The following is a 17934-nucleotide window of genomic DNA, read 5'->3' as shown; positions in this document are numbered from 1 at the left end:
ACCCGCAGGGAGTAGCCACATCTGCAAGATTATTCTTTAGGATTAGTAGCAATGAATGTTCCAGAACGATTGCTCTCATATACTTCCAACTAATATTTTCATACTGAGTTTGGATCAGCTCCAATAAATATTTGGTTCACTTCAATAAGGGTAACCTCCTTCTTGACATAAAGTTAGCTATGAAAGTTCCTGATCCTTGTTGTATGAGGTCACTAAGATCAAAGGTGTAATTTACCCCCAACCAAAGGATGCTTTTGCATTGAACTTTATATTTTGTAATGGTTGCACATTTCTCAGAATCTGTAGCTATTAGGTTCATATAAAAGTAACACCCTGAAGCATCTAGAGGTTGCTTCTAAACTTCACTTAGTATTAAAAAGGTTTATCTTTGAGTGATAAATTAGTGTGTATATGACACTTAAAAAAATAATAATTAGGGGCCCCTGGGTGGCTCAGTCGGTTAAGCAGCTGACTTCGGCTCAGGTCATGATCTCACAGTTAGTGAGCTCAAGCCCCACATCAGGCTCTCTGCTGTCAGCACAGAGCCTGCTTCAGATCCTCTGTCCCCCTCTCTCTCTCTGGCTCTCCCTTGCTTGCGTTCCTCTCTCTCAAAATTAAAATAAATAAATAAAAATAAATAAGTAATTAGAAGAAAGAAAGAGGGATATAGAATTAACACCTCATTGTCATTCCTGGCAACTTTTGAACACACATAGTACCACCCAATCCATGTTTCATTGTGTAGGAAGATGAGGGCATTTCTGCCTGTCTTTATTAGGCTGAGCTTAAAGCCTGACAGAATTTTAGGCTTTGAGTGACCTTCCACCTAAGAACTGCACAGACTGATACACTCTTTGTGAGAGACTGTATTCACATGTAATGGCATAACATGCTATTAGTGTACGTATGGACTGCACTTTTGTTGCCCACTCATTTGGCATCCAGATTAAGAAAACAGTCTCCAGGGGTGCCTGGGTGGCTCAGTCGGTTAAGCGTCCAATGTGGGCTCTGGTCACGATCTTACAGTTCGTGGGTTTGAGCCCCGCATTGGGCTCTGTGCTGACAGCTTGGAGCCTGGAGCCTGCTTAGGATTTGGTCTCCCTCTTCCTCAGCCCCTCCCCTACTTGTGCCCTGCCTCTCTCTGTCTCTCTCTCTGTCTCTCTCTGTCTCTTTCTCTCTCAAAAATAAACATTAAAAAAATTAAAAAAGAAAACAGTCTCCCAAGACATAAGTAAGCATACTTTTGTTTTATATATATTTATGAGAAATGAAAATAAAATGAGTTTATTTAAAAGAAATTTAACAAGTAAAACCTAAGGAAATGAGATTGAGGAACTGTGCTTTTGAGTATTAAAGGAAAAACGTAACTTCTTAGAAAGAAGGAAGAAATGGATTAAGAGATTTTTAAACCCCACACATTTAGCTCCTAAATATGTGCCAGGTTCAAATACTGTAGCCATGTACTCCTCACAGTTTTCTGAGCTTGGTGCGGTTATCATTTGATAGATTGAAGAAATGGAGTCTGTGCAGTTTTAAGACTTGCATAAGGTTATGGTTTGAGCAAACGAGAGAGGTGGAATTTAACCTCAGCTCTGCTGTTTCTCAAAGTTCTGGGATCTTAACCATCACCTAAGAGCCGCTGCCCAACAGCTTCATTATCAGGCGGTGTATTACTCTCTTGGTCCTTGAAATAAGTGATAGGTACCTAAAAACATAAAGCATGCTTCTGTGGGTGAATAGAAGGCCCATGTGGACTAAATGCCAGTGATAGATTAAATATGTTGCGTTAGGAACTTTATTGAGTTACTAAGTGATGGAGAATCTGAGCTTTCTATCTTGACAAATTAAGGTTGAGTGTGGGAAAGTTGGATTTTTGAGAGTTGTTTGGATAAAGAGGGGACAAGAAGAGCATGGTGGGCTTAGAGAGTGAAATCCAGGATGGTGGTTGGACTTGGAGAGAGGTTAGAGACAGATGGGTCGCCTCGCAGGGTCGTTGGACTGATGAGTCTGGACTTGATTGCCGGCCTTTTGCACTCAGGGAGGCTCTTTATAGCTGCTGCAGCTCTGTCTACACAGGAAAGATGGAGACGGAGGAGGGTCACGTTTAGGTTATGGTTCCAGCACTCGGTGCTGGGCCTGGGCACGAAGCATGGTGGGCCATCCTCTCTTGCCCTCCTACAGCCCACTCTGCACACAGCAGCCAGGAGGATTAAAAAAAACAAAAAACATGGATCATGTTACTCCCCTGCTTCAAGTCTTCCAGTGACCTCCTATCAGCATGGAATCCAAATTCTTCACAGTGGTCTAGATAGAAGGTGTGGTATAGTATCAAGGAGCGCCCTGCACATACTAGTTTTGGGATCGTGGACAGATTTTCTAACGTCTCTGTGCTTTAGTTCCCATCATTAAGAATCTCATAGCGGTACCAACCTCAAAGGATTGTTAGAGGTGTCCGTGAACTGGTAAAGACAAAGCGGTAGGACAGTGCCTGACATATAAGCCATCTCTGAACTGCTCTTTACTGTCTGGTGACTGAAAACTCTCAGAAGGTATTTGGCAAAATGAGTTCAAGTGTTGCTTCTCACTGATCTCTTGGTGGTTCCCTCCCTTGTCAAAATGAGTGTTCGGTTGAATAGTTTGGGATCAGGTATCTTACATAGGAAGTTGCTTAGCAGAGCATCTTGCCTCTGCTCAGTATGTCTGGAGGTGTGAATGTTCAGGAGGCCTCCTCAGGGGTGTGCTTAGGACTTGTCTGTATCACCCAGTGTGGATCTAGTGAAAGATTTCACGTTCTCCGAGTTGGGCTCCCCCACCCCTGGTAGATGGTCTGCCTAGAGGAGACAACCATAGACATCTCTCTCATACTTGCAGGTGAGTGGGCTTGAATCAACACATAGGCGCCCGCCCCGTCAGTGCAGCAATACACGTGCCTTTCAGAGCACACGAATCCCCAAGGCCAGACCTTACAGACTTGTCATCAGCTCTTCTCAGCCTCTGTTGCTTCTTTGTCCTGTGGTGTGCTGTGCCTTCTTCTCCCATCTCTGGCACAGTGCAATCAGCAACTCCTTCTGGTATCTACGGGAAGAGAGCTACTCAGTTGACTACCTACCAGGCCACAGTCGTTAGTGGGTACATGCTCAGCTGGCAGTGTGGTATCAGGATTGTTCTGACACTTGCTCTTTTTTCAACCAGAGAGAGCTTCAGTGTAACGAATTGGGCATCTAGGGAGACTGGGTTAAAACTAATGCCACAGTTGCAAATTCATGAGGAATTTGTTGATGAATTCTCATAGTGCTGCATAAGATTGGTGTTCTTGTGTAGTGCAATCCATAGTAAAGACTCACCCCTCCCTTGGGATGTAGTTCAGATCCCAAAGTCATGGTCAGAGTTTTCCTGTCACATTGCAGCAGCAAGATTCCATAACCTGCCTAGAACATTCTGGTAAAAATTTTGCAAAAATTTTTTCAAAAATTGTTAAAAACAGTCAAACAGTCCCTGTGAAGGTGTGCTGTTTGCCCAGATCTATAATGATCATTTTGGGGCGCCTGGGTGGCGCAGTCGGTTAAGCGTCCGACTTCGGCTCAGGTCATGATCTCGCGGTCCGTGAGTTCGAGCCCCGCGGCAGGCTCTGTGCTGACAGCTCGGAGCCTGGAGCCTGTTTCGGATTCTGTGTCTCCCTCTCTCTCTCTGACCCTCCCCCGTTCATGCTCTGTCTCTCTCTGTCTCAAAAATAAATAAACGTTAAAAAAAATTTATAATGATCATTTTGATTCAAATTGGAGCTTAATATTACTTTCCAAATCCCAAATCCCAGGGCATCTAAGTTTTGAGTATAGCCAGAACAAACCAGGCCCCTGTGTGATCCAATCAGAAGACATATATAACATTGAATATAACATTGAATATAACTTCAATTTGTATCTAAAAACCAATTTAAAACAACTTAGGTGTTTATGCCATTTGTGAGAAAATGTGGGGAGGGATTACTTGAAAGCAAAATAAAAGTTGCAAGCATCATTTTTCATTTCTCTGGCACAATCTGTCACATGGCGTCTTTCTCAAAAAATTCTTCACCGTGTCTTAACTCTCCTGGGTTGATTGACAGAAGAGGAGGGCTTTGAATATAAGCAGTTTGCTCATATTTTATCTCCAGCACTGTATGCAGGTTTTGGAAATACTAACAGTCATAGAAACATTTCCAAATCCAAATTATGTTTGGATATGTTTGAGATGTCTGGTCATGTCTCCTATATATTATCTTAAAAGCCTATTCAGAGTCCTTTTTCTGGAATCCAGAATCAGGAAAAAAAATAATCTTTTAAAGGTAATTTTTCACACTGATCTCTGTGTATGAAATATTATGGGGAAGGAAGAGTTTTTTTTTTTTTTTTTAAATTACAAGTCTTTCTGCTTACATTATTTTAGCTTTTGGTGGCATTTTAAAAGAGAATTCATTATTTAAATTACTCTTTACAATCATGTACATTAATATAATTAATCTTACTTTTCTAAGGATGAAAAAGATAACATCCTGGGGCCCAGGCAGCAACAGTAACCTTTACCACTGAATTCAGCTCTAAACACGGCCACTTGTTTGCTGCTTCTGATGACCACACATAGAACTAAAAAATGAACCCTGGGAGGTAAAGCAATATGTCTATGGAGTAGTGAAGCAAAGGAATGGATGAGACACCTTAATGACTGGCTTAAATGTGTAGATCTTCCAAAGGATATCTCCATATGTGCCTCCCAAATATACATCAAACTCGGTAGATCCCGAGCCATATGAATTACACACAGTCATGGGGATTGATAATTATTCCTTCTCTGTTCCTCTTTAACACTTTATAAACTATGTACACCTTGGTCATAGAATTCTTCACATTGCATTGTACCTTATGTGCCAGTCTTCCCCCACCACACTGGGGACTCCTGATGGCAGGAAATGGGTGTTCCTTATATTCCATAGGGGGCAGTCCGTAAATGCTTTTCATGAGTGAATGAGTGAATGAATGAATGCACAAGCTGACAAATTGGAGGCACAGTAGTCAAAGAGAAGTACAGTGTCCAAAACATCGCTGTGATTGCTCAATATCCCTGGAAATAACCATGGAACAGAGTTTTATCATGTGTGGTCTTTGTAGTATCCGTATCAGAATCAGCTCCCTAGGGTACTTGCTAGAATTCTGTTTCCTGCATCCTGACTCAAACCTACTGAACCAAAAATCTCTGGAAGAGCAGGGCAGGAATCTGCATTTTAAATGAAGCCTGCAGGATATTCACTGTGAGTAATGAAGCTGGGTAATCATTGCTATGGAGGATCAATTAGGTAAAGGGGAAGTAGCCAAGGATGATTTGTGACCTAGTGAATGTGCGGGAGATGTTAAGTCTGCTTACAGAGATTTTGTTTAAGGCCCTGATGTGTTCCTCCTAAAGATACTATGGTTTTAATGTAGGAAAAGGGGCCTGTTTTTAACCTTATTAATTAGACCTGAGAAAATTCTCTGAGCCACCACGATACAATATAGTTAAGAGAGTTGTGTGTGGCAATCTTCTATCTCTGTGCCTTTGTTTTCTGGGTCCAAACACTTAATTTGTTTCTCCTTTGGAGAATCGGACTTACTAGATTTAATTCCAGTATTAATAACAGAATGAATTGAAATAGTCCTAAAGAGTAATTAAAAAAAAAGCACTAAATGAAATCACTTCACAAAAGTATCATGGATTGTTAAAATAGGCAAGAGTGAGATTTTCACAAGTTTCCTTGATTGTGTTCCCATAATATTCATAAACAGATAGGTATAAAATTATATTAAAAGGATTTTAAGGCTTTTTTTGTGTGTGTACTTTGCTTTTCTATTTAGAGAAAATGTACCGCCAACTAGACTTGTAAGAGAACAAAGAAGACATATGAGACATGAGTGGACAAGCTTTATATAAACCCTAACAAACAAGATTAGATTTAGAGAAGGTATTTAGGTACATGAATTAAACATCTTCAGTGTTACTTTTTTGTAATTATATTCCAGCCTGAAAGTTACCTAAGTCTCTAAAATATGCACTCCTAGAAAATAGACTATTTCAGTTGGAAAACAGACATTTGAATCCTAAAAGGAAGGGAAATAAGAAGGAGAGTGGGAAAGGGAACAAGAAAGGTAATATTCAAAGAGCAAAAGCAAAACCAGGAGAGTGTGCCTCACAGAAGCTGACATGTTTTTAGGTTGAAAGGAAGAAGTAAAAATCAAGGTGAGAGGTGACTGATGGAGAGGATTGGGTGAAAGGCTCCACCATAACAGGGTAGAACCCTGTAAAAGAAGGCAAGGAGTAGGTATGGACCCAGAAAAGAGGGCATTAGGGAAATGAGACCTCATGTTCTCCATGGTTTGGATGCTACCCTGCTCCAAGTAGGACCTTGGAAATTAGTTATGGGATGTGAGGACGGTGGGACAGATTTGAATATTTGTTAAGAGAAATGGAGAAAGGAAGTAACTAAGTATAAATGCACCAATTGATAATTGGCTTTAAAGGCCAACAACATTTCTTTGATCAATCAGAACCTTTATTTAGTGGGGGGGAAAATAGATTTATAATTATGTCTACATTCTACTCGTAAGGGATTTAGAACCCTTTCTTTGGTATACCATTTTATACTCAACTATTTTTCTTATTTGGAGTTAGGGACATTTAAAAAAGACCAAATCACTAATATACATGCTAGATGAGGGGAAAGAAAAATAACTCCTACAGTCTGGGAAAAAATAAACTGTCCTCAGATATCCATGAAAAGTAGATCTCAGCATAGAAATACTGTCACAGAGGGGTGCCTGGGTGGCTCAGTCGGTTGAGTGACCGACTTCGGCTCAGGTCATGATCTCACAGTTTCTGAGTTGGAGCCCCGCATCGGGCTCTGTGCTGACAGCTCAGAGCCTGGAGCCTGGTCCGGATTCTGTGTCTCCCTCTCTCTCTGCCCCTCCCCACTCATGCTCTGTCTCTCTCTGTCTCAGAAATAAAAAAACATAAAAAAAATTAAAAAAAAAAAAAGAAATACTGTCACGGATAAGGTGTTCTGGGTCTAGACTAGAATTGACCTCAACCTAAACAAAGTGTTAACCTACTTAAAGACGAAATTTTACTCTGAGGGACCAATTAAAATTGGTCTTCTTGAAATACAAGGAATGAGTCATTCTAGCTGTTCTTTATATGGTGTGAGCAAGGCTGGCCAGAGGTGTGCCAGCTAGCAGCCGTAGGAGCTGTAGTAGTGATGGAGGTTGTGATAGTCATATCAGAATAATTTGTCCTGTTTGCCCCTAAGCTAGTTTATTTATATGGACTTGGTATTTTCAATTAAGGGTAACTGCCACTCGATGGCAGGAATGCTTGTATCTGTCAGGGATAATGAATTATCAGAAACATAATCTCATCAGAGAAAAATTTCAATCCAGAATAAACAGTATTAATCAACTTGAGTATCTTCTATGTGACAAACACTATGCCTGGTGGGGAATGAGATCTTCCCTATGGAGATTTACAGGATGGTCTCTTGCTGTTGCATTTTAAATCAGAACAGATCCGTCAAACTTCTGCTCTGGGCCTGCTTATCCTAATTCTGACCCATTTCTCATCATATATGGCACATTTGAGTTCCAGATGAGCCTAAATAGTCCTGGTACATTTTCAGCATTTTGCTTCAAGGGGATAGTCTCTTTTTCTTTAAATACAAACGTAACCAAATGGAGTTGTCCACATCACCTATGAACCAAAGAGGGGAATTCAAGTCAGAGATATATGGCTTATCCCAACCTACAGGAGCTGAGGGGTAAATTGAACACGTGACTCTAGATCTGTTTCTTATGTGCGTGCGTGCAGAAAGGACAGAAAGAAAGAGAATCCCAAGTAGGCTATGTGCTGTGAGCGCTGAGCGTGACTTGGGGCTTGAACCCACAAACTGTGAGGTTATGACCCGAGCCAAAATCAAGAGTCAGACACTTAACTGACTGAACCACCCAGGCACCCCTCCTCCCCTGTTTTTGTTTGTTTGTTTGCTTTTTGTTTGTTTGTTTTTTAATTTATGCTGTAGATACGTTTCTTGGTTAAAGGTCTTAGAAGCAAGCACCCATTCCTGTTCTCCCTTATTTCCTATTCACATGCTATAGTATTTCTACCTTGAAGTGGATGTGGCTGGCAAAGAGTTATCAGTGACCCTTCTTGGAACAAGAGATGCCTATAGTGGTTCTCTGTCAAATTTCTTTTTCTAGGAATGTGTACGTGACGTGTAGCTCAGGCATCACTTTCTGTTCGGGACTCAGACCACTTGCAATAGTTTGCATCCCATTACCACCTCCCATTCTATTTCTGCTCCTCAGTGGTCCTTTTTCCCAAGTTTGTGTCAGAAATGCGTACTTTGGGGCACCTGAGTGCCTCAGTTGGTTAAGCGTCAGTCGTCGGCTCAGGTCATGATCTCACAGTTTGTGAGTTTGAGCCCCGCATCGGGTTCTTTGCTCTCAGTGTAGAGCCTACTTCAAATCCTCTGTCCCCTTCTCTCTCTTCCCCTCCCCTGCTTGCTCTCTCTCTCTCTCTCTTTCTCTGTCTCTCAAAAATAAATAAACTTTAAAACAAAAAAAATAAAATAAAAAAGAAATCTGTGCTTCATTTGGCTTACCTGATGGTTTTGGGAGAAAAGGTGAGTAACAGCAGAAGTGCAAACCTTAGTGTGAGGTTGCATTAACAAGTACAGTTTTATTACCGCTGCTTTTTATCGCTGTGATCCTGCTGATTGCTCCCTAAAGCAAGATGCAATGCTACTTCATCTTTCCTGACGCCCCAAGGGGAAACTCTCACAACAGGATTTTCAGCAATGTGTTATGTGCATAGCCATGTTTCTAAAAAAGTATTTTGCATAGCTGGGCACTGTCTACTCCCGATGCATATATTCTGTTACTTCCAGGGTCCAGCTTTTTGTGCCGTCCAAGTGGCCAATAGCTTAAAAATAGTACATTTATTTGCAGAAACATGAGAATCACTCTTTTAAGCACCTCTGCCCATTAAACTATCTTTTAGAAGGGTAGCAAGTACTTTGTTGTCTAGCCTGAAGCAGTGATGCAGTCACAGGGATTCGGGCATGATGAGTCTAAATCACTGGTTGATTTTTAACAGGTATTTCTGTTAGGAATTGTGTTAAACTGCAAGTAACAGAAACCCAACCACAGGGGCTTAACCAAATAGGAATTTATTTTTGCATAGGTAGCAAGAAGTCTGAAGGCAGGTAGTTCAGGACTAAAGGACTCATCACGGTTACTCCATGCCATCCTTAGTGTATGGTTCTCATCCAAGAAGAGGGGAGAGGGAAGAGCAGAATAGGATTGCTGGGTCTGTCCTTTAGAGCTGGGAAGAGCAGAGAAAGAAAGAGAGAGTCCTAAGTAGGCTCTGCTCTGTCAGCGCAGATCCCAATGCAGGGCTCGATCCCACAAACCATGGGATCATGAACTGAGCAGAAATCAAGAGTGGGATGCTTACCCGACTGAGCCACCCAGGTGCCCCAAGTCCATCCTCTTTTTAATCAGGAAAATGATAGCTTTCTCAGAAGTCCCATCCAGTAGACTTCCACTTACACCCTACTGGCCATAACTAGATCACATGCTACCTTTAGCTGCAAGAGATTCTGGAGAGATGAGTATTTTTAACTGGAAACATTGTTGCCTTGGATAAAATTGGGGTTTAGTTGGCAAGGAAGAAGCTCAGTGGATAGGCAGTGATTGAGATCTTCCCCGAGGAGCCACATGACATCTTTCACAACCAGGCTTAGGTGACTGCCTTTTAAATATTGACATTGTTGGGGCGCCTGGGTGGCTCAGTAGGTTAAGCGTCCGACTTCGGCTCAGGTCATGATCTCCCGGTTCGTGGGTTCGAGCCCCATGTCGGACTCTGTGCTGACAGCTCAGAGCCTGGAACCTGCTTCAGATTCTGTGTCTCCTTCTATCTCTGTTCCTCCCCTGCTCACGCTCTATCTCTCTCTCTCAAAAATAAATAAAGATTAAAAAAAAAATTAAAACAAATTAAAAAATAAATATTGACATTGTTGGGGCCCCTGGGTGGCTCAGGTGGTTGAGTGTCTGACTTCAACTCAGGTCATGATCTCATAGCTCGTGGGTTCGAGCCCTGCGTCGGGCTCTGTGCTGACAGCTCAGAGCCTGAAGCCCGTTTCACATTCTGTGTCTCCCTCTCTCTCTGTTCCTCCCCTGCTTGTGTTCGTTCTCTCTCTCTCTCTCAAAAATAAATAAACATTAAAAAAAATATTGGCATTGTTGTTCTATTTCTGTGATGGAATGGAGTGGTGTGCCTTGTGTTGTTTGTTTAGGAGAGCAGGTGATGGCATGAGTGTTTATGCTTTTCCATTCTTATAAAGAACAGTGGCTCCTTGTTGGCTTTTCACAGAAAGAATCTTCAGCTTGCAATGTGCCTAATGCAGATGGCATGGGAGGACCTTTGCTCCTAGAGTTCTTTGACTTATGAATATGATGAAAATAGTAGGCTCCACGTGCAACCACGGACACAGACAGAAGTCTCCCAGAGCTGGATTATCTGACTCCTCGCTATGGCCCATGTTTCTAGTTCTTTCACGCTCAGAAGCGTGAAAAAAGGGAGGTTTTTCTTTTTCTTTTTTTAAGTTTATTTATTTATTTTCGGAGAGACAGAGAATGGAAGGGGAGGAGCAGAGAGAGAGGGACAATCTCAAGAAGGACGTGGGGCTTGAACTCCTGAAACGGTGACCTCGCGACCTGCAATGAAATCGAGTGTCCGATGCTTAACTGACTGAGCCACCCAGGTGCCCCCTTTGTTGCAGGGGACGTTTCTTCTCAGGCCTCTTCCCTTGAGCTTGGGACCTTTTCTCCAGCTTTACTTTATTTTGGTGTAGCTCTTACTTCACCATGTCTAATTTATCCCAGCTCTCAGTTAAAATGTATCTTTAATCTTTCCTCCTGGGAAAGGGGTTTGGGGAAACAAATGAAAATATCTGACTTTAAGAGCCAGTATCACTGTATACATTTTCATGTGCCTATAAAACTCTGAATGGTCTTCTTTTCATGTTTTCAGTTTTATTTTCTATTCTGGGCCCTAGGACAGAACTTCAAACTAGTGTGATGAAGGCAAATTATAGAATATGAATCCTTTCAGCCTTTGAGGTGATGGGGCAGAGCTGGGTGCAGCCAGAGTTTCCCTGCCTGCCCTTTTAAGTTATAAGCATGTCTTTTGTTTATCCCAGTGTGTCCTACAAATATTACCATTTTCTGTGTGCCAGGAGGTCAGAAAGCTTGGAAAATGCTGCTGTCAGGCTGATTCTTCAGGTTACTATCCATACAAAAGCCTAAACATTCTTTCTCTCCTTTTCTTGTGTTGTTTGAGGTTTACGCCCTCTGGCCTTTTGTAAAAGATTATCCTAGCAGACATGATGACTTGGTTGGTGTCTCCCAAATACTGTTCATAGCAAACCCATACTGTGTCCTCACTCATTTTCATAGCTTAATGCCCCCCCCCCCTCTTTTTAAATGCCATTTTAAGTTCTATTATATTCTCTCAATTATGCTCTTCCTTTCTTTTTTATATAGGATTTTATAGATGGGAGCACACCCAACTCCTTTCTTACATATCAGCTCACCATTGACGCTGAGATAGTTGTAGCCTGTGTTCTTCCCAGTTTTGCCTTTTGGCAACATTGATTAACTGGGCCAAGCCCACAAATGCCAACTTCTTTCCACCCTGTCCCCAATTCCTCAGTATCAGCACAAGGACAGAAATGCAGAGTAATAATCTGCTGGGAGCTGGTCAGTAATAATAGTGTTCATTAATATTTCCCCCTTTATCTTTTTTTCCTCTTATTTCCTTTTTTCCTTTTATTTTATTTCCTTTTTATTCTCCTTCTATTTTAACTTGTATTAGTCTGAACTAAGGGAGGAGACATAGGTTGTGATTAAGCTGAAAAAGTGTTTGTTTGGTTTTTCCAGATGAGAATTCTCCAGCCAACTTCTGGGATTCTAAAAACAGGGGTGTGACTGGAACCCAAAAAGGGCAAATCGTATGGAGAATTGAGCCTGGGCCCTATTTCATGGAACGTAAGTACTTAGCGAGAAGTAGAAGTTTGTTACTGAAATTCCATAAATATACAGAAATCTAGGGAGTCTTGTCTGAATTTATTATAAAAGTTTCTGGCTCTGATTTTCATATTTATGCCATGTATCCTCAAACTGGGAAATACATTGTTTTAGAAAATGCTCGTTAGAGAATGTTCACATATTTTGAATAAAGTGTATGTAAATATATATGTGTGTGTATAATACATATACACATTACATATATCTTGTGAATGCATAGTATATAAGTCATGTTTGGTTATTTTAATACTTTACACATTTTTATATACCCTTGTATCTACATTCGTAATTAATATTTATTATATTAACTTCCGGGAGCGGAAAGAATAATTCAAGATTTCAGTTAACTTAAGAATTTTATTTGTCTTTAGAATACTTTGCTATTATTTTTCCCAGCAGCGGAATAACTGTTGCATTCGGGTCCTCGTCTTTACAATTCGATGAGAGAGTCTGGGCAAACTGCCATAGAGGTCAATTTTAAGAATAAGAAATTGGCTGCAGGTGACTCAGCCATTAGCCCGTTGATCTGATGTTGTATTTCTTTGCAAATACAAATGCTTCTATATAGTACATGGCTCACAGAAATAGCTCATCTCTTTTTATTTAGGGTGAAGGAGAGTATTTATATTTGCCACTAATGTTACTGAGAACATGGTGTGTACATTTTTGTAGGCTAGATAGAAGCGTGAATGAATACACGATTTACTGAGTGGTTCAAGTTAACTTTTACATTTACACAGTTCTTAATTAATGTAGAAAATGGGCTATTTAAAAATTTTCTGAGTTGTTTAGTTTGTGTAAGAATTAACTTTTCTATATTCAAGAGATTTAATATAAGAGAGAGAGAGTGTGTGTGTGTGGATATTAGTACTGAAGGATTGTACTTATTAAACCTTAAAATATAAAGTAAGGTTTGATTAAATGGGAACATGCTATGAACTTACTTTTATTCAAGTATATAAATTTTTATTATATAAAAAGTTATTTTCAAAGATTAACATCTGTTACTTTGAATTGCCATTAAAGACGTTAGATTATTTCTTCCACATCCTTACTGGTAAGTCAGCATTTCATAACTTTCTCTAATCATGTTTCTCTCTCCTAAGAACTATCTGTTTTTCATAGTTCAGTATTTGACTAGAGTCTCTTGAAAACCTAAAGGGAATGTAGTTTTTAAGGGAAAATGTTCATGATATATCAATAAGTGAGGGGGAGAACAGGTAGATACACACAACATAATTCTAACTAATACCATAACATGTAGGAAAAAGTCTGGAAGGAGATTTGCCAAAATGTGAACATGGGTTGTTTGCGAGGAGGTGAGATTATGGGACATTTGTTTTTCTACTTATTATTTCTACTTTATTTTCTACTTTACTTTCCAACATTTGGCCCAGCTGGCAGTACCATCTATTAATAAGAAAAAGAAGTGGGGAAAATGGAATGGGTTTACTTTCATTCAGTGTGATTCCTCCTTTGAAAGGATGCCAGGGTTTAAGAGGCTGACGTAGCAGAGAATCTTGCCAACTGAATTTCAGGGGAAAAGGTGAAACAACCTTCCTGTTCCTTCCAAAATGCCAGCCTGCTAGGAACGATTGCCTCCGGTTGGAGTGTGTAGCCTCATACCATGGGGTTCAGGTGAACACCGGGGAAGACGTTAGTATCACATACTGTTATAATTTGGAACATTTTTTTTGTGAAAAGCCCCACTTGCAGATATTTCATTTGCCATGACTGATTGTTTTTAAGCTTTTATTTATTTTTGACAGAATGAGAGAGAGAGAGAGTTGGGGAGGGGCAGAGAGAGAGAGGGAGACACAGAATCCGAAGCAGGCTCCAGGCTCCGAGCTGTCAGCACAGAGCCTGATGCGGGACTCAAACTCATGAACCATGAGATCATGACTTGGGCCGAAGTCAGACGCTTAACCAACTAAGCCACCCAGGTGCCCCTGCCATGATTGATTTTATTTCTCCTCCCCAAAGCATTAGAGATTCATAATGTCCTGGCCGATCAGGATATACTAATATCTCTGTCTTGAATGTTTTTCTTTATGCTTCACTCTAGTGTTTAATAGAAATAAGCTTGACATTGACACTAGGAGTTGGGAATGAAGAGTAGGTTTTTGTTGTTGTTTTATTTTCTCCTCTAAATTCCATCTCAATTCTTCACACACAAAACTGGAGAAAATAAAACTGGAAATATTCAACAATGAATTTTTGTAAGGACTAGGAAAAGTCGTGTATGTTAAAATCCAAGACGGTGAATGAGAATTACAGAAAGTTTGGTTTTAGAATAAATTTATCTTCATTAATCAGAATGAGGCCTCTTTCAGCACACATTCATATCCTTTCAACGTGTAAAAACCTAAGGTGGTATTTATCTAAGTGCTTAGTAGCATAGTCCGTGTCTTTTAGACATCATTTTTTTTTTTTTTTAACCCCTACGGCAGACCTAAGGGGACTTCCGGCACAGTGAAGTTTTGCTTGAACCTCTGGAGCCGATGGTGTGGAACTTCTAAAAATTGGGTGGGGAGGGGTTAGACAGCTTCTATATTTTCAACCTCTGATCTTGAAAACTTGAGACATTTAAAAACTTTTGCTTTCATCTTCAGAAAGAAAATTTATCTTTAGCTCAACACAAGTTCAGGCAAAATAAAATTAAAATTCTCTGAAAATTGCCCTAAGTGCATGGGCAAACCTTGATCTGAGCCCCCTCTAAGCTCTTTCTGAATGTAAAGATGGCTTTAGTTTGTCTGGAAAAAAACCCAGAGGAGGCAGGCAGCCCAGACTTCTATTATTACGGGGCCTGCTTAAATGAATTTGAAGGACAAAGACAGGTGTAATTTTGGGCACATGACCTTCCTAGACCCTGGAGAGGAGGATCAGCTTCCTCTGCACCTACTTGTCACCAAACTGTCAGATAGTCCTCAGATGAGCTTATGCTTGCAGAAGCTGAATGGGTCATCTTTGCAGGATGCATCTTTAGTTTTGAAATGTAAGAGGTTTCAAAGTTGTCTTGTCATACTAGGATGTCTCTGTTATTCTTTGTAGTCTTTCATAGACTTTGGCCATTCGTTCATTCATTCACTCAGACCTGCTTTTGTCATTCCTTCATTCCTTCTATTCATCTGTCCATCTCTCTCTCCCCAGCCATCATGAAGTATTTATTAAGTGCCAGCTGTGTGCCACACACTATTCCAGGAGCTCACTAAGTCCTGGATCAGTGAATGAGTTTAGAACTTCATTGCTGTGTGATAAACTGCTTTGTGATCATTGAGGATAATATCAGAACATTGATATTTATATAAATGATATAGTGCTTTCACACATCTTACCTGTCTCAGCCCTGGGAAGTGGGCAGGCTTAGGAAACTGAGCATCAGACGTGTAAGTGGCTTGTGTCTCTGATTGGCACTCAGGTTAGTAAGTATGATTGCCAGCATACGGTGCCTTGACAAAAGGCCTTTGCTTTATGAATGGCTTTTTGGGGAGGTAAGGGAGGCAGGTGGCCTTGGTACTGTTCAGAGCCTTTGCCCTAAATATCTCCATTCCCAGGCCCCTTCCTGCCAACATCAGAAGGCCTTTTTTTGCCCCTTGGATGGATTTGGTGCTTTTTATTTTCCACTCTCATACATTAGGTTTTGGATCCTGTTCATTTGCTAATCCTATTAGGTTTCCACTACATCCACACCGATATTATCTATCTTTGATTTTCATGATTGTTTAGCTGAGCTTTAGCAGAGGAGGAGGAGCAGAGCCATTTTAGGCTCTATTGGCCCTTAGTAAAGAGAAGATAACTTGTAGTAACATATAAATGATAGGTTAGCGGGGCGCCTGGGTGGCTCAGTCGGTTAAGCATCCGACTTCAGCTCAGGTCATGATCTCATGGTTCATGAGTTCGAGCTCCGTGTCGGGCTGCATGCTGACAGCCCAGAGCCTGGAGCCTGTTTCAGATTCTGTGTCTCCCTCTGTCTCTGCCCCTCTCCCGCTCATGCTCTGTCTCTCTCTCCCTTCAAAAATAAACAAACATTTAAAAATTAAAAATAAATAAATAAATAAATAAATAAATAAATAAATAAATAAAAAGCATGTCACTGGAAATGTGGGCAGACTTCCTCAAAAGCATGAAGATTAAAATGTATTTACTTTTTCCAATTTGTGGCCTCTGAATAAAAGAGCCTGTGAATAAGAGTCAGTACGAAGAATATAATAAAAGCACACAGGACAATGGTGAAAATCATGTTTTAGAATTAATTGCTTTAATTGTTTTAGAATTAATAAAATCAATAAGTTGAATTTTTTAAAGATTATTCTTTTTAAATAAAAATGCTTGAAGGAAGAGCATCTCCATTTCATCTCCTTTATGGTTCAAAATATTCAGCTTCTAGAAACCTGGGGAAAACGCGCACTTTCTAAATAGGAACAAGCTATTAGTGACTGCCTAAGTGAATCTTGTTGCTATTTAAAGTGATGGATGAGATCCCAGCCTTTGAAATAAAACCATTTCTTGCACAGGGTGGCCTGTAGAATCTTTTTTCAGAGAGGGCTTGAAATGAAGTTTTATACTAATGCCTGAAGTTAATATAGCTGAGTTGAGATTCTTTTTAAAAAATAATTTTTGAATAAGTAGTGTATGAAAGAATATAATGTTGAAAAGATCCAAAGGTAAACGTATCTCCTCAACTTCATGCCCCAGTCATCAGTTTCTCCTCCCCGAAGGCAAGCACTTTTTCCAGTTTCATTTGATCTGTCTGAAAATATTTTATTCTTATACAAACCCAGAAACACAATGGTTGCCTTAAAAATGCAGTGTCATAGGGGGCACCTGGGTGGCTCAGTCGGTTAAGCATCTGACTTCCGCTCCTGATCTCACAGCTTATGAGTTTGAGCCCCATGTCAGGCTCTGTGCTGACAGCTCAGAGCCTGGAGCCTAGAGCTTGCTTCGGATTCTTTGTCTCCCTCTCTCTGCCCCTCCCCCACTCACTCTTTGCCCCTCCCCTGCTCATTCTCTCTCTCTCTCTCTCTCTCTCTCTCTCTCTCTCTCTCTCTCAAAAATAAACATTAAAAAAAATAAAAATGCAGTGTCAGGGGCGCCTGGGTGACTCAGTTGGTTAAACATGCAACTTTGGCTCAGGTCATGACCTACGGTTTATGAGTTCAAGCCCCGTGTCAGGCTCTGCACTGAAAGCTCAAAGCCTGGAGGCTGTTTCAGATTCTGTGCCTCTCTCTCTGTCTCTCTCTGTCTCTCTCTCTCTGTCCCTCCCCCACTTGTGCTCTCTCTCTCTTTCCCTCTCTCTCAAAAATAAATATACTTAAAAAATTTTTTTAAATGCAATGTCAGAATCATGCAGTTATAGAAACCCCTTTACGGGGCGCCTGGGTGGCGCAGTCGGTTAAGCGTCCAACTTCAGCCAGGTCACAATCTCGCGGTCAGTGAGTTCGAGCCCCGCGTCGGGCTCTGGGCTGATGGCTCAGAGCCTGGAGGCTGTTTCCGATTCTGTGTCTCCCTCTCTCTCTGCCCCTCCCCCGTTCATGCTCTGTTTCTCTCTGTCCCAAAAATAAATAAACGCTGAAAAAAAATTAAAAAAAAATTAAAAAAAAAAAAAAAAAAAAGAAACCCCTTTACTTAGGAGCATGGCTAAGTTCCTAAACCCTGTTCAACTTTCCTTCCACCTCCCTGACCTCCCCTCCCCCACCCCAAACAAGCCCAAGGTACTGTCTCCCCACAATCCCCCTCCCATCACCCCACAGCACCAGTGCTCTGGGAGATGTCTTCATTAAAATTAGTA

The 17934-nt window shown here is 40.9% G+C and overlaps 1 protein-coding gene across 6 annotated transcripts in view; it reads left to right on the top strand.

Moving 5' to 3' along the window:
- The window catches only part of HECW2 (HECT, C2 and WW domain containing E3 ubiquitin protein ligase 2), a 375863-nt gene that overhangs the window by 205033 nt on the left and 152896 nt on the right, over positions 1-17934 (top strand). For all 6 annotated transcript variants that reach the window (XM_045480587.1, XM_045480583.1, XM_045480586.1 and 3 more), the window contains one exon: positions 12000-12107. In XM_045480587.1, the coding sequence (XP_045336543.1) occupies positions 12000-12107 (108 nt within the window). The remainder of the gene's footprint in view (positions 1-11999; positions 12108-17934) is intronic.

Source organism: Leopardus geoffroyi, chromosome C1 (genome assembly GCF_018350155.1).
Source record: "Leopardus geoffroyi isolate Oge1 chromosome C1, O.geoffroyi_Oge1_pat1.0, whole genome shotgun sequence".
Classification (NCBI taxonomy): domain Eukaryota; kingdom Metazoa; phylum Chordata; class Mammalia; order Carnivora; family Felidae; genus Leopardus; species Leopardus geoffroyi.
Note: the sequence above shows the minus strand (reverse complement) of the source record. Positions and strands in the feature narration are given on the sequence as shown.